The sequence below is a fragment of the Hibiscus syriacus genome, unplaced genomic scaffold (genome assembly GCF_006381635.1).
Source record: "Hibiscus syriacus cultivar Baekdansim isolate YM2019G1 unplaced genomic scaffold, ASM638163v2 tig00109972_pilon, whole genome shotgun sequence".
NCBI classification, from domain to species: domain Eukaryota; kingdom Viridiplantae; phylum Streptophyta; class Magnoliopsida; order Malvales; family Malvaceae; genus Hibiscus; species Hibiscus syriacus.
In genome coordinates, this window is record NW_024062543.1 from 2,147,158 (window position 1) to 2,172,208 (window position 25,051).

Below are 25,051 nucleotides of genomic sequence, written 5' to 3' on the forward strand. Positions count from 1 at the left end.
TTGTTATCATGTTGATCTTCCTTGCTTTAGACACTCAGATTTGATTTCGATGCGTTATTTGTGTTCGTGGATATTATTCCCATGTTGCTCAATTCCGATTTACGATTTGTCAGTTACCTTTCAATAACTTCATCACCTTTTGTCGTTCGTTTGTCGATACAGTCATATTTGTTCGTATCTACTTTTTATCTGATTGGTTATGTTTTTTAAACTTTTCCTTGTATGATCCTTATGTGGCTAGTTTTTTTCGTATTTATAAAAATATTTTTATTATGTGTTTAATTTTATGGTTGTGATTATAAACCTTTATTGTAATTTGAATATTTTTATTTTGGGTTAACTACATATATAGTCACTTATGTTTGTGTTTTGTCCACTTTTGATCACTGGTTTCAAAAAACATAAGATATAATCACTTTTTATTTAATTAAGATGTGGTTACCCCGAATTAATTATCGTTAACAGCAGTTAAATATTTTGATATATTAGCACATTTGATCCCTGTTATTTACATAGTTCTCAATTTAGTCACACTTTTAATAAATTAAAATAAATTATATATTTTAAAATTAAAAAAATAAAATATATTTACATTAAGTTAATTCTAAAATTCTAAAATTTAAAAGTCTATAATACATATAATCCACACATAAATTTTAAAAATTCAAATTACATAATTGAAATAAAATTTATTAAAAATTAATAAAGAAATAAAATTAAATCTCAAATGTTATTAAGTTAAAATAAATATTTTAAAAGTTAATTTAGAATGTTAATATGAAATAATTTAAGAAATTAAGAATTTAGAACGTTATGGTGTCAAAATTTAGAAATTAGGATTTTAGAACGTTAGAGTGAAATAATTTGAGAATTATGAATAAAAAGGAAAAATAAAAAATAAAAAAAATATAATAAATCGAGTGCCTGATCAACGAGTACCCGATTAAGCAACATTTTGTGACCCAGGCTCGACCTAGAAACCCAAAAAAATAGTGGGTTGGGTACCCGACCCGAAAAATTGGGTATTTTTTAACTGGGTTGGTGGGTCGACAAGTCGAATATTTTTAACACCCTTACGTGGCATGACATATGACATATTTTTAACTTAATTGCTAGAATATATAAATAACAAGGACCAAATGTGTGATTATATCAAAATATTTAATTGTTGTTGACGCTAGTTAACTCGGGATAACCACATCGTAATTAAATATAAACGAAAGTGACCATATCTTATGCTTTTTTAAATCAGTGACCAAAAGTGAACAAAACACAAACATAAGTGACCATCCATGTAGTTAACCCTTTTATTTTAAATAAAATTAGCGAGTTCCATTAAAAAAAACATTTGATCCTGACTCTCTTGTATAAAATTTATCTTAACATATCTTGACTCATCAAGGTCGAGTAATTTATCATCTCTACCAATATACCGTAAAAAAGAGGATTCAATTAAAAAATTTAAAATTTGAAGATTAATTTAAAACATAGACTATAGTTAGGGAAAGTTTGATAATTAATCAACAAAAATAATGTTGGGATAAAATCGGGGCAAAATCCAAATGAATAAAAGCCCAATTCCTTCTTAACAGGCCACGTGTACCTCGTTACCATCGAAGAAAAAAAAACCGGTTCTTAATTTTCTTTCTGAAAGCTCCCTCGGGCCGACCCGCAGCTCAGAAAAATCAATACCTAAATCATATCCAACGATTTTGTTTCCAATTTTCCCACGAAAATGGCTCTAGAATGGGTAGTGCTAGGCTACGCCGCCGGCGCCGAAGCCATCATGTTGCTACTCCTCACAGTTCCAGGGCTCGACGGACTCCGCAAGGGCTTGATTGCCGTCACACGTAACCTCCTGAAGCCGTTCATGTCGGTTGTTCCTTTCTGTCTCTTCCTCCTCATGGATATTTACTGGAAATACGAGACGCGACCTAGCTGTGACGACGAGTCATGTACCCCTTCCGAATATCTCCGTCACCAGAAATCCATCATGAAGAGTCAACGCAACGCGCTTCTCATCGCCGCGGCACTTATTTTCTACTGGCTCCTTTACTCTGTTACTAGCCTTGTTGTTAAGATCGAGCAGTTGAACCAGCGACTCGAGAGGCTTAAGAATCGCGATTGAGATAAGTGTCGTAACCGTCTTTCGGTTGGGCCCCGGAATTGGGCTTCGACTTAGGAAAATGGATTGGAGTCGCCACCGATCATTTATTTAAAAATAAATGGGTTGATCGGATACCCTATTTCTTACCTGATCTGCGTCCTTACCAGAAATATGTCGGGTCGGGAGTCGGTTACGGTCAAGGAAGGATTAGCACCCTTGAACCGCCCTTCGGTACTACGTAATTTCCAGTTGTCTTAATTAAGAAAAATACAAGTTAAATTAAAGGTAAAGTTTCGACCCCAATTACTTACCCTTTATTGATTTGAAATATCCTTAAAAAATCGAGAAATGTGTTAGATAAACAAGGTAAATAAAACAAATAAGGTAAAAGGGAAAAAAAAATAAATAAATAAATAAATAAGATAAAGGAAAAACATAGTAAAGTAATAATTATATATAGTAATATTTGAAAAAGGAAAAATATATATATGTATACATCAAGTATTAAAAAATAGAAAAGTTACCCTCTCACTTCACCGAAAGTGAGGGTCTTTAGTCAGAAATAAGACAAAAAATGGGTCCTTAGGTTAGTAATATATAATATAATGTTTAATAATAATAATGATAAGACACAAGATTTTTTTAAAATATATAATAATAATAAATAAAAAACGATATATATATATATATATATAAAGTTATAAGATATATTACGTAAATAAAAAAAATAATAAAAAAATTAAGAATATATATATATATATATATATATAATAATAGGTATATAAATCAACCATTAAAAGTATAAAAAATATATGACTAGATAAAGATAATTACAATATATATAGTAATAATAGACTCATAAGTAGAATATTAAAGAATATATATCTATATATATATATATATATATAATAATAACATAAATAATAAAAAAATAAATAAAATATCCCATATAATAAATAAATGGACTAATATAGATTTTTAAAAGCTCTTCCCCTCCTTTAACCGAAAATCAAACCGGTTTTTCAAAATACCTCAGGGTAGATCTAGGTTCGAAACTTCGAAACCCTACCCTTTTGGTCATCGGCGCAACCCACATTTTGGGTTATTCGAACCAAATCTCAAGAAAAATAACGTGCACATGCAAAAGAAAGAAAAAAGAAAAAAATCATAGTAGAACTCTATCATATTTTTTGAATCCTAGCAAAATTCTATCCTATCTTTAGGAGTTTGAATTCTAGTAGGACGAAAAGGTGTTGACAGCTGCCCTCTTTGCCATAGTCGTGTAACGGGGAATAGGGCAAGATTAAAAGACACACTTTTCGTTCGGTGGAGTTGAAAATTGACTCTGATGTTTCAATAACTCCCTCGAATTGAGTTACGGATGACTCCTCCGTCGTGAAGCCGAGTTCATCTTGGAATGATATGAAATTGAAGCCGTAGTTCGGAATTTGAATCAGAACGTGGCTTCTCGTTGCCCTTCGGTCTTCTTCTCGGTTTAAACCTTGGATCGGAATCGAACTCAGAAATCTTCATTGACATATAACTTTTGTTGAAAATGGTTGCTTTGATGTGTCATCGAGCTGAATGGAATCGAACTCGACAATTTTGATGGCAGATAACCCTTCTAGCATTGAGTTATGCTGTAAATGATGTGCCTTGGAGCTGAGCGTAGTCGAACTCGAAGGTCTTTGTTGACATATACTCCCTTTTTGAGTTGGATATCCTTCGCCGTGAAGTTGAAATCCAATCTAAAGATGGATGATGCTTCGTCGTGAAGTTGAACTTGCGTTGTCTGGAGTCCAATATCCTTCGTTGTGAAGTTGAAATTGGCTCTGAGATTGGGAAGTTGTTGTTGACAAGCAGCGGTCCCTTCGTCGTGAAGTTGAACTTGCATTGTCTGGAGTCCAATATCCTTCGTTGTGAAGTTGAAATTGGCTCTGCGATTGGGAAGTTATTGACAAGCAGCGGTCCCTTCGTCGTGAAGTTGAACTTGCGTTGTCTGAAGTCCAATATCCTTCGTTGTGAAGTTGAAATTGGCTCTGAAATTGAGAAGTTGTGTTGACAAGCAGCGGTCCCTTCGTCGTGAAGTTGAACTTGCATTGTCTGAAGTCCAATATCCTTCATTGTGAAGTTGAAATTGGTTCTGAAATTGAGAAGTTGTTGACAGGCAGCGGTCCCTTCGTCGTGAAGTTGAACTTGCGTTGTCTGAAGTCCAATATCCTTCATTGTGAAGTTGAAATTGGCTCTGAAATTGAGAAGTTGTTGACAGGCAGCGGTCCCTTCGTCGTGAAGTTGAACTTGCGTTGTCTGGAGTCCAATATCCTTCGTTGTGAAGTTGAAATTGGCTCTGAAATTGAGAAGTTGTTTGTTGACAACCAGTTGTCCCTTCGTTGTGAAGTTGAACTTGTGTTGCCTCGAGTGCCACGATATCCTCCGTTGTGGAGTTGAAATCGCGGATGGCCCCTTCGTTGTGAAGTTGAGCCTTGACTTGATATCCTTCGTCGTGAAGTTGAAATCCAAGTATTGTATGTTGCGGGTGGACACAATTCCCTTCGCCGTGAAGTTGAAACCGTGGAGACCCCTTTATTATGAAGTTTGGCTTCGAACTAGATATCCTTCGTCGTGAAGTTGAAATCCACTCTCGAGCAAATTGTGTCGCTTTGAGTTCAATATCCTTCGCCGCGAAGTTGAAATTGACTCTAGCTAAAACCTGAAAAAGTTATGCATATATGTGATGCTATGGATGCAATGCTCTTAGGTGTGCCTAAAATGCATATGCAACATATGTTATCTTGGGGCTCTTGAGAGACATCTCGATCACCAGTTGCCTGTCTGGAATCTTGATTCTTGAATCTTCAAATTTTGATCCCTGATCTTGAATTCTTCAAATGTTCAAATCTGATGTGCACATTCTATTTTTGATTTGAGAAATGCTTCTCGACCATCTCAAGTATGTGCCTGAGCTGAGTGTAACGGTTCAGATGATGCTTCAAAGAAGTTGTCTTGAAAGAGATAGAATTCGTTTCAAGGGAAACGATCTCAAAGATATCTGTTGTTTCATGAGAAACGGTCTCAAGGGAAACAAAATTATGTTTTAAGGGAAATAAATTTGAAGATTTTGTGTTTCAAGAGTAACTGTCTCAAGGGAGAAAAAATTTGTTTTAGGGGAAATAAATTCAAAGGTTTTGTTTCAAGGGAAACTGTCTCAAGATAGACGAAAATTGTTTCAAGAGAAACTGTCTTAAGAGAGACAAAACTTAGTTCCAAGGGAAACTATCTCAAGAGAGACGAAATTTATTTCAAGGGAAATGTTTTCAATGTTTATGTTTCAAGAGAAACTGTCTCAAGAGAGAAAAATCTTGTTTTAAGAAAAACAATCATGAGTGAAATAAATATTCTTTCGAGTAAAACAGTCCCAAGTGAGACAAAGTCTGTTTTAAAAAAGCAATCTCAAATGAGATAATCATCTGCATTAAATGACACTGTCTCAAACGAGACAGAATTTATATTGGAAATGTCGAATCTGAAAATGAATGTCGATCTTTCTATCTGTCGAGTTGGTTGAAGTGTAGCTTCTTGCTGCGAGCTAAACAACCGACATCAATCTGTAAAGGTGCTTTTGAATCGAGTATCCTTCGTCTTGAAGTCGAACTTGACTCTAAAGCTGTAAAATTATGTACGTGGAAAGAAAATGATAGATATGATGCTCTAAAATGTATGCATAAGATGCATGTAACATGAATTGGTTATATTTTATCTCCTGAAAAAGGTCTGATAATTTGCATTAGGATGTTGAATCCCCAAAGATGCCCCAATATCAAAAAATGCCCCAATATTTGATGTTGAATCTTCAAAGATGCCCCAAATGTTCCTCATTTCTTGCTTCATCATTGATTCTGAGCACGAGCTTTATGTCTAAGAGTCACATGTCATTTACCAAGATCCACTCTAGAGAGACTGTCTTGTTTGAAAAAAATGTTTTTCTTTCTCTTTTATTTTCAAAGTTCTGAAAATATCAATTAAAAGAGTTTTGAAAGATGTTTGATCCAAAGTTTTGAAAATATTGTCACTTTCACGGTTTTACAATTGAGACAAATCATAAAACTAGAGTTTATCGGATATCAAAGAATTAATTACAATGTTAATCCTTCAATAAATTATAGCTATTTGACATGTGTCAAGATCAAAGCTATTTTTGGGAAATGGTCAAGCAAAGAAAGGATAAAAAGTCTCAGGTTATTGTGTTTGGTCAAAGGTTTGGCATTTTTGTTCATTTGATGCTAAATGGTTTGACATTTGATGCTCAAAGGTTTGATGGGGTAGCTTGCATGCTCATCTACTAGAAGTGTTCTCCGACTCCCAGCTTTTATGGTCACACTCGGATTGTGTGATGCCTTATCGAGGAATTTGTGTGATCGCCTCAGTTGCACAATTTTTATATTCGAGCCGCCTTTTCAGGTTTTCAACTCGAACACTCCTTTGGTTTCAAGACGTTATTCAGGATTTACGTCTTGAACCCCCCTTTGTTATTTTTGTCTATCATACATTAATTACATTGTTTTTTGCAAACAAAGATTAATCCTGATGGGCGGGATGAAATCTGAAGATAGTCTCTCCTGTTTAGAAATCCATGTATGATTAGAAAGGACTTTTAAGGCACGTAATGTAGGCCAGGGTTCATGGTTATGAAAGAAAAGGATAAATAGGCCCAAACAAGTGTTTCAGGGTGTTGAACCAATGATCAATTCATTCTGATGCCTTTAATCTTGTCTTGCTCAAAATGTCTCTTTCTCTTGATGCTCTATGATCTTCGAGTGAAGTGATTCGGGAATGATTGTGCTTGATCAATCTCGTAGTTTGAAGCTTGATGTGCCATTTGTCTTTAGGGAATCTTTGCATGTGTTTTTTTGTCCCTTTTTCTTTTTTCTTTTTGTTCTTTTTTTGCTTTTTTTTTTGCTTTTTTTTTTCTTTTTGCCCTTTTTATTCTGATTAAATATTTGCACTTGGCATCTGGTTCACCTTTTGGTAACTCCTTTGGATTGATGTCTTCACTCATGTGAGCAGATTTCTTCCACATTGCCCCCCAGTGTGGAGGGTGATCCTTGGTTAGGGTTGAATCAGAAGAAAAAGACTACATGCTCAAAAGGGGACACAAGGGATATATATTTTCTCCTGTTGTAAAGGGATAAAGAAAGAAAGCCGTTCATCATTTCATACATGGAAGTCCTCAGAGAAGAGGTATCCCCAGGGGGATAGATTTTCAGGATTAATTTCATTCACATGAAAACAGTGTAGTTAATGCGTGATAGAATTATTTCGAATGAATTGTTTTTTTTGCTCCTTGCTCCCAACATATCTCAATGTTCAGGCTCCCGGCGAGATGCCCCAAATTGTGTCTTAGAAGAATGCTCATGTTCAAATGAACAACTCAATGCCTTGGGTATTAAAATGTCAATTGTGAGTCTAAAAAGACAATGGTGTGACTTTATTTGACTCAAAGAAAGGTATGGGTGTATCAAAAAGATAAAGACAATGTTCAAGAATTTCAAGGGAAGGTATGTCAAAATTTGGTCTTTTGGTAATGATCAAGGTATTTCATTTTGGGGTTTGAGACATGATAAGAAAGGTCTAATCTTGTCATATGTCAAAAATCTATAATTCTTGAAGAGTTAAAAGAATCCTTAATTCATTAATTCGAAGAACTAAAGATTAAAATTTGTTCAATTGCTCCACCTTAGAAAGTAGCATAAATTCAATCGTTTAAAAGATTAAGCAAACATGAAATATCAGTGACGTGTTCAAACAAAACAATCCTCTAAGTGCAAATGGTATACGCTATGCCCCCTTCTTCGGCTGTCAATGCCCCTGAATCCATCAGGTTTTGGATCTTGCGCTTCAGCGCCTTATAGTTCTCAGAGGAATGTTTGGAGCATCCTATGTGGCAACTACAAATAGCTTCAACATTGTAGCCCTTAGGATATGTGGACTTTTTTCTCAGATCATCTTGGCAGGTTTAGTCGTACAACCAGCTGATTGGGCTCATTCGTTGTGATAGTTTTTTTATGATGTTACAATCTTGCTTCCATGTGGTGTCATGTGGTTAAAACCACTTCATCGAATTCTCCATGAAGAGATTTCATGTTTATGAAAATACTTAAAAATTGAAATGTATATGCAAAATGCAAAAATGCATGAAATGTTCGAGGCATTGATCCAAAAACATGTATGTTATTGTAAATAACCTTTATTGGGACAAAAGTGTTTTATCTTTTAAGAGACAATAAACATATTTAAAGGTACATCCGGACTAAATCCTCTAGGCCCGGAACCGGTTGACTAGTCATTTGCCTTCGTCTTTCACCGGTTGAATAACCTGTCGAACCGCTCCGGCCTCTCTGGATGAACCGTGAAAATGTTGAGTTATTTTGTATTGGTTCCCAAAAAGTGTCGAATGAATTCATCTATGGCTTTCATCCTTTGCTGAATCGGAAATTCCATTGAAATCCTCCATCAAAGGGATTATTCGAAGTTCAATTGCTTCTTTCTTGAATTTGTCGACAGTGACTTGCCATCTTGTTCTTGTTGTCTTTGAATGGACTCTCGAGGTCAGTAACCTTTTTCTCGTCTTGCCCCTGCCACCTTTGTCAACCCATTTTTGAAAAGTTAACTTTTGATGTACTTGATTGTGGGCACCATGAATGTGACACATAGTTGTCTTGCAAATTGTCCTCATTTTCTTTCTGAGCCCTTTTCGGACCATAGCCGGACCCCTGCGTTCTTATCTCTTGTATTACAACCCCTTTGTCCATTAATGCAGATTATTCATGTTTTAACAAACAAGTTTTTGGTGGATCAACACCTCTTTTAAATGATGCAAATAATGAAAACAAAATAAAAGAGAACAAAAGTAAAAAAGAGTTAGTGAGATAAATCAAAACAATAATAAAAACGAAAAATCCTACCCCACATGATATCTACCCCGCATGCTTTAATTCCTACCCGGACATGATCTCTATCCCGTATGCTAATTTCACACAAATCCTAACCGCATATTTGTCTAGTTCGCATGCTTTGAACAGAAAGTAAAGCAGGAAATAATTCCGGCATCCTAGGGTTTGAAATGAGGTTTTGGGGTGGGCTCTAATTCTCCATCATCTCCCGGTTTAGGTTCTAAAAAAAACGGTACCCGAGTTCTTCTTGTTGGTGCCCCCTTTGGCTTACCAGACCCTTAGTCCTAAACCCATCACAGGCTTGTATGGACTGAGTTAAACTCGAGAGGAAACATTCCCTTATGCCCACACGGAGAATAAATTCACACGAAGGCATAAGGTATATGTATCCCGAAGGCTACTTGCTAGGCCCACACGGTGAATAAATTCACACGAAGGCGTCGCTTTCACCCCCACTTAAAAGGAATTGGAGCTCGGGTATAGAGCCTTAGATGAAAAAAAAAACTTTGAAGGCTGAAATCATGAGAAAACGGTTAGTCCAACTATTTACTCGAAAATATAATCAAAAGTAAGTAAAAAGGATCATAATATTACCTTAAAATTTAAACTTACCCTTTTCGTTAAAAAGACAACTGGAAATTACCTTAGCCTGACTCACTTACCTGTGTCCCCAGCGGAGTCGCCAAGCTGTCGTAACCGTCTTTCGGTTGGGCCCCGGAATTGGGCTTCGACTTAGGAAAATGGATTGGAGTCGCCACCGATCATTTATTTAAAAATAAATGGGTTTGATCGGATACCCTATTTCTTACCTGATCTGCGTCTTACCAGAAATATGTCGGGCTCGGGAGTCGGTTACGGTCAAGGAAGGATTAGCACCCTTGAACCGCCCTTTCGGTACTACGTAATTTCCAGTTGTCTTAATTAAGAAAAATAACAAGTTAAATTAAAAGGTAAAGTTTCGACCCCAATTACTTACCCTTTATTGATTTGAAAATATCCTTAAAAAATCGAGAAATGTGTTAGATAAACAAGGTAAATAAAACAAATAAGGTAAAAGGGAAAAATAAAATAAATAAAATAAATAAATAAGATAAAGGAAAAACAATAGTAAAGTAATAATTATATATAGTAATATTTGAAAAAGGAAAAATATATATATATATGTATACATCAAAGTATTAAAAAATAGAAAAGTTACCCTCTCACTTCACCGAAAGTGAGGGTCTTTAGTCAGAAATAAGACAAAAAATGGGTCCTCTAGGTTAGTAATATATAATATAATGTTTAATAATAATAATGATAAAGACACAAGATTTTTTTAAAATAATATAATAATAATAAATAAAAAACGATATATATATATATATATATAAAGTTATAAGATATATTACGTAAATAAAAAAAATAATCAAATAAAAATAATTAAGAATATATATATATATATATATATATTAATAATAGGTATATAAATCAACCATTAAAAGTATAAAAAAATATATGACTAGATAAAGATAATTACAATATATATAGTAATAATAGACTCATAAGTAGAATATTAAAGAAATATATATATATATATATATATATATATATAATAACATAAATAATAAAAATAAATAAATAAAATATCCATATAATAAATAAATGGACTAATATAGATTTTTAAAAAGCTCTTCCCCTCCTTTAACCGAAAATCAAACCGGTTTTTCAAAATAAGCCTCAGGGTAGATCTAGGTTCGAAACTTCGAAACCCTACCCATTTTGGTCATCGGCGCAACCCACATTTTGGGTTATTCGAACCAAATCTCAAGAAAAATAACGTGCACATGCAAAAGAAAGAAAAAAGAAAATGCTACCTTTTATTTCCTTTTCGAATCCTTTACAATAGCTTTGCCTTTGTATCTTCCCGTGCTTTCCTCTATGTTTTGTACGTAAATCGTGTCTTACAATAGTGAGTTACAATGACTATTTATAGTGCTTGTGGATCCTATCTTTAGGAGTTTAAATCATAGTAGAACTCTATCATATTTTTTGAATCCTAGCAAAATTCTATCCTATCTTTAGGAGTTTGAATTCTAGTAGGACGAAAAGGTGTGTTGACAATAAGTGATGTGAATGTTAAATCTGTTGTATTTGGACTACTTTCTTTTTTTCTTTTCCTTTTTTTTAATAATCTTTTGTTTGGATTTCCTTACTGATGTGCTTGGATGATTTGGAATGTTTATCTTACGATAGTTATAATAATATGATGTCATTATTGCATCTCTGTTTTTGAATTTGTGATTTGATTACGAAAGAAAGTTGAGATTTGGTTCAAATTTCTGCTATTGCTTCAATATTGAAAACTGCTTTTGGAGTTGAAATTTAGGACTGCAATATCAATTAGAACAGGTTGATTATCATTTGGGATTTAGCTATGCAAGGCTAGACAATGATCGAATGGGCATAATTGAAAGTTGAAACTGCAATATCCAATGTCTCAATTTGCGTACTCATCTATAGCTCTCTTCGTCAGTCGCCCTAAGAAATTTTTGATTCATGCATTTGAAACTAGGCAATTGCTTTGTTTAGCTTTTGATTCTAGATGGTCTTCAGCTAGGACAATTGCCTTACTTGTAGTTATTCATTTTTTAATGAAGATGGCGCCTTTCGGCTTTCATCGAGTTAGCTGTAAGTCTTTTTCGGTAAGCCTATTGTCTGCAGACTTTAGTCTATGGGTGAACTTTTCTGTTTGTCTGAGTTCTGAGCTACTTTGCTCATTTGCTATATTAACTTGCAGCTTATGATCATCCATTCATGAATCATGATGACTTTTGAAGCTACTGGTTCTGGTTGAACTCAGTACTTTGAGGAAGGAATGAAAATCCCTTCCTGATGCTTGGATTATTCCGGTAAACTATAGTTAATCCCTTTATATATATTTTTGGATCATGTTTGAATCCCAAACCACAAAATGACTCGTTGATGAAGGAACGACAATGATGTTTCTGGTTAGCCATCTGCTGGAAAACAAGGGCAAAAACAATCTTTATCCGGTCACTACTTTTAGTGTTACTGGTTTGCTGAAGGGTGGATGTTGAAGAACTTCAACCGGTACCACAAGTTGTGCTAGAACCGTGTCGAATGCTGTAAAGTTCGGCATTGGCTTTCTCCTGTACAACGGCATCTTTGTCTATGACTAATGGGTAACCATAAAAAAGCTTGACAGCCTCTAGTCTTAGATGCTTTCTTCTTATGAATTTGTTTTCTCACTGTAAATTTTACTCAGATGGGTAGTGCTTTATGTTTATATATTCAAAAACATTTAAGATTTTTTTTCCTTTCAATATGAATTGGTCATTCTACGTACAGGACGGAGTCAGGGTTCGACAATAAGTGGGTTAAATTGTTTAACTTCAAAATTAAAAAGGAGTTAGTATGCATTTAATTTGAAATTTAGGATTAAGGTTTAATTTGAGAATAATTCAAACTAGTATGGACTAAAATTATCATTAGGTAAAAAAAATTGGTACACAAAATATACAAATATAATTAGAGCAAAAGCTAGTTCGTGGGATTAAACTAGATTTGATCAGACACTTTTTCAATTTTGAGATATATTTTATTTTTATTTTTAGGGTAAATTAATAAATTTCATCACTAAATTTTACTCCTATTTTGGTCGTTGAATTTTAAAGTTTTTAATTTACTCATTGAACTTAATACATAGAGCTTTCTTTTTCTTTTTCTTTTTTTATTCTGTCGTTAAATAGTTAACAATGTTAAGACGATATCATTTTAAAAAAAATACCAAAACGACGTTGTTTTACATCTATATAAAAGATCATTTATAATGTCGTTCGTGAAAAAACGGTTGCGTGATAGAAAATTCAATGTATTAGTTTCAATGATGAAATTAAAAAGATTTAAAATACAATGAAATGGAAGAGAGAGTAAACTTCAATTATCAAATTTATAATTTACCTTATTTTTATCATGTATTATATACATAACATAACTAAATATTTAATATAAATTAAAATATTTTTCTATACTTAACAAAAAGGTTAAAAAAATGGACCGCTGAATCAACAACAACCAATGACCAATTGAGGCGGGTAAATAAAAAAGTAGGGGCCCGTGCATACGTGGTGGAATGTAATTGGTTGAGAACAGCGAAATCGAGGCTGTTTGAACAGCGTGTTTGTCGTTGGAATCTTTTAACAATTCCAAACTTCCAACTGCTAATGACATCTCTCGATTCTTAACGGTTAAGAATTTCTGTATCATCATCATTGTTGTTGTTATTGATAATGTTTTCATTATCATTCAGTTTTTGGAAACAATGGCTATGAAAGAGAAATGGAGTGGATTCATGAATAAAGTTAACAACCAATTCTCATCATCTGGTAATTTCAAAGGCCAAGGTCGAGTCTTGGGTTCTTCTTCATCCGGACCTGTTAACCAGATCCCTACCCGTCCCTCCCAAGCTCAGACCGCTTCTCCAAATCCTATTCCTCCACAATCATCATCTTCGGATTCCAAGCTTTCTTTGCCTTCAAAACCGGAAAATTCCGATCAAAACAAGCTTGTTTCCACCGATAATACCGAACCGACTCGGAAACCGGAAAATGGGTTTGATCCTTACGGTTCATTGATCACTTCTAGCAAGGTATCCAAAAATGGGTTCACCTTGAATATGTTGGAGTGTCCGATTTGTGGTGCTCCCTATAGGACCGAAGAGGAGGTATCTGAACATGTAGAAATTTGTGTTAAAACTAATTCGTCCGGTAGAAAAGGTGGCGATACCGATACGGAATCGAATGGGAAGGAACACGAAGAGTCGTCGAGGGATGAATTCGAAATTTGTGTTGGTTCATATCTTCTAGGGAATCCACCGGAAGGGTCGGTTCAGGTTGTTCTTAGGTTGTTGAGGAACATAGTCAAGGAACCTGGGAATGACAAGTTCAGGAAGATTCGGATGAGTAATCCGAAGATAAGGGAAGCTGTCGGCAATGTGTCTGGAGGTGTTGAGCTGTTGGAGCATGTTGGATTTGTGTTGAAGGAAGAAGGAGGAGAAATGTTTGCAGTCATGGATGTTCCTGAAAGGGAGAAGATCACTTCGATCGATAGGGTGATAATGTTGTTGGAACCGGGGAAGACGGATGATATTAAGACCAGTGATAGTGAGAAAGAGGAAAAGGTTGAACCAAAGAAGATTGACAGACAGGTAAATGATCTTGTTCCAAGTAATGCATTGTTTGCTGCCATTTTTATTGACTTGTTATACAAGCAATGAATTGTATGCTGTTCTATGTGTATGAACTCGCCTTGTTACGTTTCTAGAGTACTAGTACAAAACTCGATCATATTGCTTTCGGTTCGATCGTTCCGTTTCTCTGTTTTTGTTTTCTGTAAACTTGCTTGTCATTTCAATTGTTCATCCTAGTTCATCTTGTTCCATGTTGATATTCATTAAGTATGCACAAGTTTGACACTATAACATGAATTTTGTCATTACAGATCCGGGTCTTCTTCTCCGTACCCGAGAGTGTAGCTGCGAAAATCGAGCTACCGGATTCTTTCTATAACCTATCAGCTGACGAGTTGAAGAGAGAAGCAGAATTGAGAAGGAAAAAGATTGCGGAATCCCAGCTACTAATCCCTAAATCTTACAAGGAAAAGCAGGCAAAAGCAACCCGGAGGAAGTACCGAAGAACAATGATCCGCATCCAGTTCCCCGACGGAGTCGTCCTTCAAGCCGTTCTCGCTCCGTGGGAACCAACTAGCAATCTCTACAAGGTTAGTCCTGTTTTCTAACAGCATTTATTTCTTCCTATCAGTTTCTTCAGTTATCTAAAAATGAAAGTTGAGACCATCTTAAAACATTAAACTAGCTTGTTGTTTACGGACATTAGCAGTTCCGGTTTCGTTTATGTCGTGCATTGCATCGAGCTAAAATCGTTTAGCCTTTGGAAGACTGCATGCTTAGTTTGTTCATTCTGTTAGAATATGTTAAGTGATTGCGTTCTTTATGATCTCCAGTTTGTCAGCTCATCACTGAAAGAACCCTCCTTGGAGTTCGAGTTGTTAGATCCAGTTCTGGTCAAACGGCGAGTGATACCATCTTTTCCGGCAGCCGGACAGAAACCACGAACACTGGACGACGAGGATTTGGTCCCTTCAGCTCTCATCAAGTTCAAGCCGATCGAAACCGATTCGATCGTCTTCACAGGGCTTTCGAATGAACTCTTGGAAATGATTGAACCCCTAGTAACCAACTGAAAGAACTCTTACACGGTTGAACATACGAATCTATCAAAAAAATCTAAGGAGTTCATGTTTTTTTTTATAGATAAACTCATGTCCTAATGTATTTCTTAAGCGATATGGACTCATTAAGAAATGTCTTGAAACATTAGCTTAATTTTCATCAATGGTAAACTCTTTAATACTTATGGTCTTTTCAATTATTCTATGCTTTTAGTGACATGTTAGAGTTCAAGAAACACAATTTTAAATCAACTATATTTATTTATAAATATTATTGTATTTCCTTCGGATTTTCTTATCTTTTTAAGTAACAAGAATTCCCGAAGAATTCTTTTGTTAAATGAAGTTTTTCAGAGTTTCACGTCCTCCAATCAATTATTCTTCTTTGATATGATCATAAACAGTCTTTGTGATTTCTCATAATCAAATATATTATTTAACAGTCATATTTATTTGTGTAGCTGATTCACGAATAACTAATATGATTTTAGGTCTAACATCTATTAAAGGTCAATATATAAATCTTCGTGTAAGCATAGAGAAGAAAAAACCCTCTTTTTTTCTTCCTCAACCTTACTTTCGATCACAGTTTTTCATCTAAATTAAAATGATTAGATAATAATTTTAACACTGATTCACAAGAATACGATCTCCAAACAAATATTATGAAAATATGGGGTTACGAGGGAGCACATCACATGGGAAATATTATCCGACAAGATCCGAGGGGCCCTATGTCCCTATCAAAAAAAGACGTCTAAAATTGGTTAGCTAACTTAAACTAGCACGTGCTTAAAAGAAGGGTCGATAAACTAGCATGTGACTGGTCTAGTCCATTTCATGCAAGCCCCCAAAACTCTTCAAAGATTTTGGCACGTCATGAGCAGTGACGATGCCATATATATCGTATGATGGCGTATGCTCATTTGATCACATGGCCATAGAGAATCATTTCAAAAACAGAGGGTCTATAAACAATAATTTCCACTTTTGCTTTCTGTGAAGAAGCCAATTGATGGAACGTAAAGAAGACTAATGCAGGGTCGGGGGAACATGTTCTTTTTGGCTTGTCTCCTTCAGTGGGTATATTATTAACCATTTATCGCTACATTATTTGCTTGGTTTATACTTTTATCGGTTTATCAATGTAGAATTGATTGATGATTTACATTGTCACCTAAATCCGGTGGATCACGAAAGGGGGGAAGAAATAATGTTAAAATATTCATACTCTTTAAATTTTGGTACTCTTATTTTTATTTTTGGGTAAATTACATATTTAGTACTCAAACTATCAATTTTAGTCTGTTTTAGTACCTGAACTTTTAGTTATTTTAAAATCATACCTAAAATTTAGTTTTTGTTTCATTTTATTACACGTCGTTAAAAACTTTAGTTTTTATTTCATTTTAGTACACATGTTCAAAATTTAACGATAAGTTTTGAAAAGATTAAATGTTTGGGGTAAACGCGTTAAGGTTTAACGGCGAGGTATTAAAATGAAATGAAAACTAAATAGTTGATATGATTTGAAAATTTTGAAAGTTTAGGTATTAAAGCCGACCAAAACTGATAGTTTAGGTACTAAATGCATTGTTTATCCTAATTTTTTAAAAGATATAATGATAAAATTAGTCCTAACGTTTGTACAAATAATTACTTTTTTTCCTTATTTAAAACATTTTAGCCCTCAACATTTGTAAAAAAAAAAGTTGGATGACCAAAATGAAATCCCGAGAATAATTTGATGACCAAATACATACTTTACCCAAAAATCTAATTATACAATCTAGGATAATAGGGCTAAGTTCTACCATCATAAACCATCGTATACATGCACGAACCAAGTGATCTTGTTGATAAATTAATTGTTGTTATTCTTTAAGGTTTCGAGTTCGAAGACCAGAAAGATTAAGAATGTAAACATTTAATGTCAAATAGTTAAGAATTGTCTTTAAACATATGTTATTTCATAATTACTCATATTAATCAAAAAATAAATAAACTCAAAAATAAAAATATATGAATTGTTTTGTCAACTTAAAGTGGAAAACAAGAATAATTAATTAATCAATTGAGTTAATTGTGTCCTATGATCTCAAGTTATGACTCTTACTCTAAATTAATCTTTAAGTTTTTAAATATTCAAATTCATTCTCAAATTATGATCTTCATTCTAAATTGGCCTAGAAGCATTTGAATCTTCCAATTTAATCTCAAAATTAATCCAACTACATAATTAATTTCAATCATAGTTAAACATATGTCTATAGTTTGGATGAACTTGAAATATTCAAAAGTTTTGGGACCAATTTAGAATAATGGTCATAGTTTGGGGATGAAATTAAAATATTCAAAAATTTAAAGATTAATTTAAAGCGAGAGTCCTAATTTGAAAATGAAATTAAAATATTTAAAAGTTTATAGACAAAATTAGAATAAAAATCATAGTTTACTTATATTAGATGTAATTAACTCTAATTAATTTAAACAAATTGTTTCTAAAATAAAAATATTGGGTGAATTATGAGTTTATTACTTAAATTATCAGTCTTGGTCCATTTCAATACCTAAACTTTTATTTTTTTTTCAAAATTATACCTAAAGTTTAGTTTGTATTTCATTTTTGTACCCTTTAAAAACTTAACGTTAAGTTTTGAAAAAAAAAATGAAAGTCTAGTACTAAAACGGACCAAAATGGATAACTTATGTACTAAACGCGTTAAGTTTTTAACGAGGAGATACTAAAATGATACAAAAACTAAACGTTAGGTATGATTTTAAAAAATTAAAAATTTAAGTACTAAAATGGACCAAAATCGATAGTTTAGGTACTAAATGCATAGTTTACCCAAAAATATTTTAAGATTTCTTGGGAGCGCACAGTGGACTTTCCATGTGCATATAATTATTTTTTAAGTACACAATTATTTTTATATAAAATGATTGAGAATATTTTCTTAAAATAAATACTCTTAATGGAGCTTTCCATGTGCATATAAATGTTTTTTAAACACACAATTAGAAAAATAATTTTATTTTATTTTTTTGTGATTATTGGATTATTTTTAAAAAAATGAAATTGTATATTGTATTTATAAAAAAAAATCAAAAGAGTGATTCAAGCTTATCCTGATTTTAAAGCCACATATTTCTCTTGACCATTTCTTCTAGACGTATGCACGCTTAAACTATTAATACCTATACAAATTTACCTAAAAATGTTAAATTGAAAAAACTATAGTTTTTTTGGTTAAATCATGCATTTAATACTTAAACTATCAGTTTTTGGTTTATTTTAGTACCTAAATTTTCTAATTTTTCAAAATCATACCTAAAGTTTAATTTTTGTTTTATTTTATTATCCCGTTCAAAATTTAACGTTAACTTTTGGGGGTGAAATGAAAGTTTAGGTATTAAAACGACCAAAATTGATAGTTCAGGTTCTAAAAGCGTTAAATTTTTAACGGTGTGATATTAAAATAAAATAAAACTGATTGTTTAATTATTAAATGCAGAGTTTATTTATTTTATTTATTTTTGAATGAAAGGAAAGTAAAACTAAACATCCTAAGATAATGTGCTCAGAGGGTTGGGGTGCGGTTTCATTCCTTTAAAATTTAGATCTTTTTTATTTTAAATAAATTTTATTAATTATTTAATTTTTTTACTCTTAAAATTTTGTAATCGTAAATTTTTTAATATAATCTTTAAGTTAATATTTTTAATATAAATTATTACCTGTTTAAATTATTAAGTATATCAAATTCGGTCAAACACTTAATTCCTACCATAAAGAAATGTTTTACGCGTGTGAACTTTGTGGTGGGCATTGCAATATTAAATCGATAGGACAATGACTGCTGTCCAAGTGATGACCACCCAATTATTTGATATCTATCTATTAATCATTTCAGTCACGTTTTAGTTCATGTAAAATGAAAGTAATTTTACATCATAAATTGAAATAATTGCATTGATTTTTTTAAATTAAAAAAAACGAATGAATTCATATTAAACTTTATTAGATTTGATGCGAGAAATTAATTCTAGAAAATGTGAATATATTCACTGAAAAAAAATAAATAAAAATAAAAAAATTTAATCTTGAATTTTTCTCATTCAATAGTTATAAAAAAGTTAATCTCCCTAAATATAAATTAAATCTTAAAAACTAAAACAATATAAACTATTTTTATTTAATTTGATTAAGCTAATGATAAGCTTATTAGTAGCTTTAATTTATTAAATCTCTTTAACTTCATTTAAATGATTTCTGCTTACGTGGTTAATTATTTTACATTTATAATATTCTATATTTATATGAAATTTTTTTGTTGTCTTTCAGTTCTAAGATTTAGTATTGATTAATCTGGACCGACTCAGGTTGTTCATATGATTTTGGTGGGTGAGTCTCCCAACGGGGATTTTCTGCATACACAAAGACTCGAACCTGATACCTTACTTAAACGATATCAAATTACTTATCACTTAATATATTTATTTGAATTTTTTTATTAAGACAGTTCCAATATTAAGTAAGGGAGTAAATCTATTAAATGATTTTAATGATAAAGGAAAATATTGATTTCTTTAAAAAAAAATTAGATTTGAACAACAAATTTTACAGAGCATTTATACATTATCATTAAATTGAAATAAAATTTATCCCATAATTATGATTGTACTTTTTTAACATAAAATATGTTCAATTTAGTCGGCCACCAAAAATGGCCAAAAATTAAAATTGAGCAATTCAATTGCAATTAAGTTCACGAGCGAGGAGGATCAAACTTCATCACGTGTTTGACACGTGTCAATCTATCGGACTAAAGGGAAAAAGGCTTAATGCCCAAATAAGTGCCCAAATTATACCATTTATGCCAAATAAGTGCTTACATTTTTTGGCCCATCCGGGTGTCTAACGTTACAAACGTTAGCCATTTAGGTGTCTGGGCCGTTAACGACGTTAGTTCTCCATGTTAAGTGGAACGTGCCACAACTGATAATTTTAAAAATTTATATAAAATTTAAAAAATAAAAGTATATATTTCTTAAAAGGAAAACACATAAATTTTGAAATAGTCTCTAAACTTTGAAAATCTTCATTCAACCCCTAAATCCATGCCGACCGTAGCCTTTGTCGTCGAATAAGCTCCACCGACCTCCCCTCCACTTGACGACCAAAACCCCTGTGAAATTATGACCGGTTGACGACCGATCGACGACAAATTGATGGTTTAAATCTCGTGAACCCTAGGATGAAAATCGCGATCCCACACAATTCCGATGGTGAACCAGCGCAACTACGGCGACATATAACTAGGATGATGACAAGGACTATGTCGGCGACAGTGATCGTGGCCGGAGAGGGCGACGATGACGACGATTGATTAAGTTTATGATTTGAGATTTTGGGGTTTTTTATAATATAAGAATAGTTAGGGTTCTACAAATATAATAATATTTTTAATATTTAAAAAAAAAATTATCAAGTTGTGACACTTGTCACTTAACGGGAAAACTAATGGTATTGATGGTCCGAGCACCTAAACGACTAACATTTGTAACATTAGATACTCGAATGGACAAAAAAATTATAGTTACTTTTTTAACATAAAAAATATAGTTTGGGCACTTATTTAGGCACTTATTTGCGTTTAGAAGTTAAAGCCAAAGCACGTGTTCCCTGACGGGTTTATCCGGTTACATTACCGTTTTTTACCGGTGATATTCACACTTGTCTAAATAGTGGAAATTCATATTATATTCATGTTACTTTCCTATCATTTTTAAATTCGAACATCTATTTTTATAGGTATATATATTATTAATAGATTAAAAAATTAAACAAAAAATATATTATTTTATAATCACAGTAAGATTAAAAAAAATTGAATTCATATATATATATATATATATGAAAATCTAACAAACTTACATCTTGAGCACCGATAAATTCGACAGTAAAAATAATTCAACATTTATTATAAAACAATTAAAAGTATTTAAATATATATATTATAATCATGTCAGTTTAATAAAAAAATTAAAATGATAAATAAATCTTTAAAGGACGTGATGGTTGGGTAGATTTGTGCTATAAAACAACTGTCTTTCTTAGCCTTTATTATTTATTTTCTTCCACCCGTAGGAAAGCACTTCGGCTTCAGTTTTTATATTTTTCGTGTTTGGTGGAGAAAGGAAAAAAGAGAAGAGGGGATTCGTAGGAATTGAAATATTTTTTTACGTAGGTTTTGGAGTTGATTTTTGAGGTGGGTTTTGCTTGAATTTTGAAACAAGAGAGTCAAAGAACAATGGAGAGAGATTTTCTGGGTTTGCATTCAAAGGAACCATTGGTTGTGGTTGCTAACACTGATGAGTACAAAGGTGCGTATGCTCTTCTTTTCTCTTTAGTTTTCCTGGAAATTCTTTTAAAGATTGCTTCTTTTGTTCTCTTATGCGGTTCTAAAATTTGGGTTATGGTTGAATTTGGAGTTGAATTATGATATTTTAGTGGGAAAATAGGAGGGATTAAGTGACTAGTGTTTGTTAGTAGAAGTGTTTGTTTAATTCAGTTTATTTATTTCTTGGCTTGGATAACTATGATAAAATCATTTATTCGTAGAAATCTATTACTGGAATGGAATCATGTAAGTAATTAAACTGATGATTGTTCATAGAAAATCATGTCAAGTTATTTGGTTATGAGAATTGCGCCTGCTATAGCTATTCATTTTTCAAATTTTAGTGGTGTTTTATTCATTTTTGTTTGGGATTTTTTAGGTTTTACTAAGAGCTCAGGGATACAATGGCACTTTTCAAACAAAATTTCTGCTGTTCACAGCTGATGAACTTTGATTTTGCTCAAGGTGATAAAATTAAAAAGGTCGGATATGATCCGAAAGTATCCCCTATGTTCATGCCTACCTCGACAATGGATGCTACTGAACTTCAGGTTTGACACAACCCCCTTGCTTTCACTGTTCTGGATTAGGCTGCTTGATTACCATTTCGATCGAGTCTTTAGATATCATTTCACTATGCGAGGTCTCGAACTGATATTGTTTTCGCTTCCCCATTTGACTTTTTGCAATCTAGAAATCACTCAACCACAGTAGGATAGGCGGGAGTCATTTTCCATTGACACCTTCTTATGTTCAACACGGTGGTAAGATGTTTCCGGCCTCAAACCGTGCACCGTTTATGAAGAATCAGTATGCTACCACCGGTCAAAATTTGCCTGTTAATAGCATGAGACCACAATATGTTGGAGGGATTCCGGTGACGACTCCACATACGATTCTTCCCACCCTTTGTTCTGTTGGTGGAAGTGTTGAACCACGGTAAAGTTGAAAATCTTACCCTGTAGTTCAGTTACTGCAGCAAGATTGTTGACAGTGAGGTATTGAGACTTGGTCCTTATCTTTTTTATGATTAGGAAAAGCGTCAAGGCCTATGGATCACCTGCTCAACTGACCATCTTTTATGCCGGCGAAGTGAACGTCTTTAATGATATTACTCCTGAGAAGGTGCACCTTTTTCTTTCCATTTTAGTAAAAACTAAAAATGATTTGTTTTAACGATCTTTAAGTCGGTGGAATGCTTAGAAAGTTAACCCTTCTTTTTGAATCTCATACAGGCTCAGGCTATAATGTTCTTGGCTGGGAATGGCTCTTCCATGGCTTCTAGTTCGGCTTTTCCAAAAGTCCAAGTCCAGGCTCCTGTTTTGAAGCCGGTTCCAGTTGAAAATGTTCCGGCTAACCATATCATAAATACACAACTAAACTCCGGTATGTTGAGCCCTCATGCTGTTGCTGCTCAGTCCGGGACTGGGTCCACTAATACTGAAGATCAGATGATATGCAAGACCTCAGGAACACCAACCCCATCTACCCCTATTAGCAAATTGGAAGCTCCGAAATTGGTAACTGCAATGGGATCTGTTGCTGCCACAGGCATGATGCCTTCCGGTATGCACACTTATGCTCTTACAAGATTTTCTGTTCCTGCATCCATATTTTTAACTAATTTTGTAGTTCGGAACGTTGCATTATTCATTTGTAACTTTTGCCTCCAGTTCCACAGGCTCGCAAAGCTTCCTTGGCTCGGTTTTTGGAGAAGCGCAAGGAAAGGTTAGTTTTTTTCAAGATACTTGTTCTTGAAACTATTTCAAACTACTAATATCCTTAGTCAAAAAGTCGCTAGACGTATAGGATGCATGGTTAAATACAATTAATCAAAGCTGGATGTCTGATATCGCGCTTGAACGAATCTCCCGTAGGGTAATGAATGCAGCATCACCATACAATTTTAGCAAGAAGTCTATAGATTATGCAGCTACATTGGAGTCGAACGCCTGAACTTTGCCGCTACCCTCCGCAGCAACAACGATGACCTCTCTGTCGGCAACCAAGGAGGGTAAATTACATGGCTTATGATTCGGAATTATTAGAAGGCGAAGTTTATATTATGTGTGCATTAAAGAAGTGTAATATTGACTGTGGTCAATTGCCATCAACTAAAGCTCATTCAGTAGTTGTCCTTTTGCTTTTTCTTTGTAATATTAATGTGGATGTTTTAGCTACTTTGTAACCCCATTCAATTGTTGTTACACGGTAGTAACAATATGCATTTAAGACCCTTCTTTTGCTTGCTTCATTTGGAGTTTTCTAAGTCTTGTAAACGAACTGAATGTTCAGTAAATCGTTTGGCGGGAAGTTTGTTTATATTTCTTTATTTATTAAAACGAATGAATATGAACGAACATTCAACCATTCGGTGAGAAGTTTGTTTATGTTCTTTCATTTATTAAAACGAATGAACATGAACAAAATTTTATGTTCGTTTAATTAATGTACGAACACAAATAAAATGCTCGTTTGTTCATTTAAGTTTGTGAATTTTGATAATATGTTCGTTTACGTTTTGCATAACAATTTTAAATATTAAGACTTAATAAATTTTAATCTTAAACCCATCAATATTTTTAAATTCAATTAATTTTAACTCAAATAAAAAAAATACTCAAATCAAAATATAAATCCTAAAATTATTTGAAAAGAAAAAAATATTTTCAAATATAAACTCAAACAATTTTATGTTCGTTTGTTTGTGCTTGTTTATCATTTGAATGAACAAACATAAACGAATACGAACAAACTAAATTTCTTAATGAACGAATACGAATAAATTTTTTTATTCATCTAACTGTTCGTATTCGTTCGATTAAAGACACGAACGAACATGAATATACCCTCTTTCGATTTGTTTATATAACTAAAGTTTTCTTTATATAATATCAAATAATTCTCTCGTAGATTCAAATTTGAGTGACTCAAACAACGGTGTATATATATATCAAATCTATTTACCGTAGATCTGTATATTATATATAATATGCAGAACTGCAGTAAATAAAATGTATTATTTTTGTACATATAATAAAATAAATTAATATGTAAAAAATGAGATTTTTGGTGGTTTGAGATAAATCTGGAAACATATGAATATGAAATATCCGGTAAAATGGTTGAGATAAAAATAGAAACATATGAATATGAAATATCCAGTAAAATGGTTGAGATAATGCAAGTGTAATTTTTTAATTCTCAATATAGTTCATTGGGGATTATTTTCCCATAAAGAGTGAATTAAACAATATCAACCTAAACACGTCATGTGTCACACGCAGGGCCGTGGCTGGGGGGCGCAAACTGCGCGACCGTGCAGGGCCCTCAAA

At 33.1% G+C, this 25,051-nt stretch overlaps 2 protein-coding genes, 1 long non-coding RNA gene and 1 pseudogene across 3 annotated transcripts; 3 read left to right on the forward strand and 1 right to left on the reverse strand.

Annotated features, from left to right (window-relative positions):
- Positions 1 to 1,649: 1,649 nt before the first annotated feature.
- Positions 1,650 to 11,375, forward strand: LOC120211501. Its single transcript, XM_039210029.1, has 2 exons — positions 1,650 to 2,133; positions 11,164 to 11,375. The coding sequence occupies exon 1, from the start codon at positions 1,736 to 1,738 to the stop codon at positions 2,126 to 2,128; it is 393 nt and encodes a 130-aa protein (XP_039065960.1). The 5' UTR covers positions 1,650 to 1,735; the 3' UTR covers positions 2,129 to 2,133; positions 11,164 to 11,375.
- LOC120211502 lies at positions 11,297 to 23,501 on the reverse strand. Its single transcript, XR_005524603.1, has 3 exons — positions 23,488 to 23,501; positions 16,970 to 16,977; positions 11,297 to 11,427 (listed from the first exon to the last, which is right to left on the reverse strand). It is a non-coding gene; the product is annotated as an uncharacterized LOC120211502 (long non-coding RNA).
- Positions 13,354 to 15,336, forward strand: LOC120211499 (plant UBX domain-containing protein 2-like). Its single transcript, XM_039210028.1, has 3 exons — positions 13,354 to 14,266; positions 14,560 to 14,838; positions 15,082 to 15,336. The coding sequence occupies exons 1-3, from the start codon at positions 13,382 to 13,384 to the stop codon at positions 15,319 to 15,321; spliced, it is 1,404 nt and encodes a 467-aa protein (XP_039065959.1). The 5' UTR covers positions 13,354 to 13,381; the 3' UTR covers positions 15,322 to 15,336.
- On the forward strand, positions 21,424 to 23,947 carry LOC120211500 (annotated as a pseudogene).
- The last annotated feature ends 1,104 nt before the right edge of the window (positions 23,948 to 25,051 follow it).

Bases quoted from the DNA above. Each gene is read 5' to 3' on its own strand.
- LOC120211501 (XM_039210029.1), top strand. From the start codon at position 1,736: ATGGCTCTAGAATGGGTAGTGCTAGGCTACGCCGCCGGCGCCGAAGCC.
- LOC120211499 (XM_039210028.1), top strand. From the start codon at position 13,382: ATGGCTATGAAAGAGAAATGGAGTGGATTCATGAATAAAGTTAACAAC. The intron at 14,267-14,559 runs GTAAATGATCTT...TTGTCATTACAG, and splicing joins CAAAGAAGATTGACAGACAG to ATCCGGGTCTTCTTCTCCGT. The intron at 14,839-15,081 runs GTTAGTCCTGTT...TATGATCTCCAG, and splicing joins CAACTAGCAATCTCTACAAG to TTTGTCAGCTCATCACTGAA.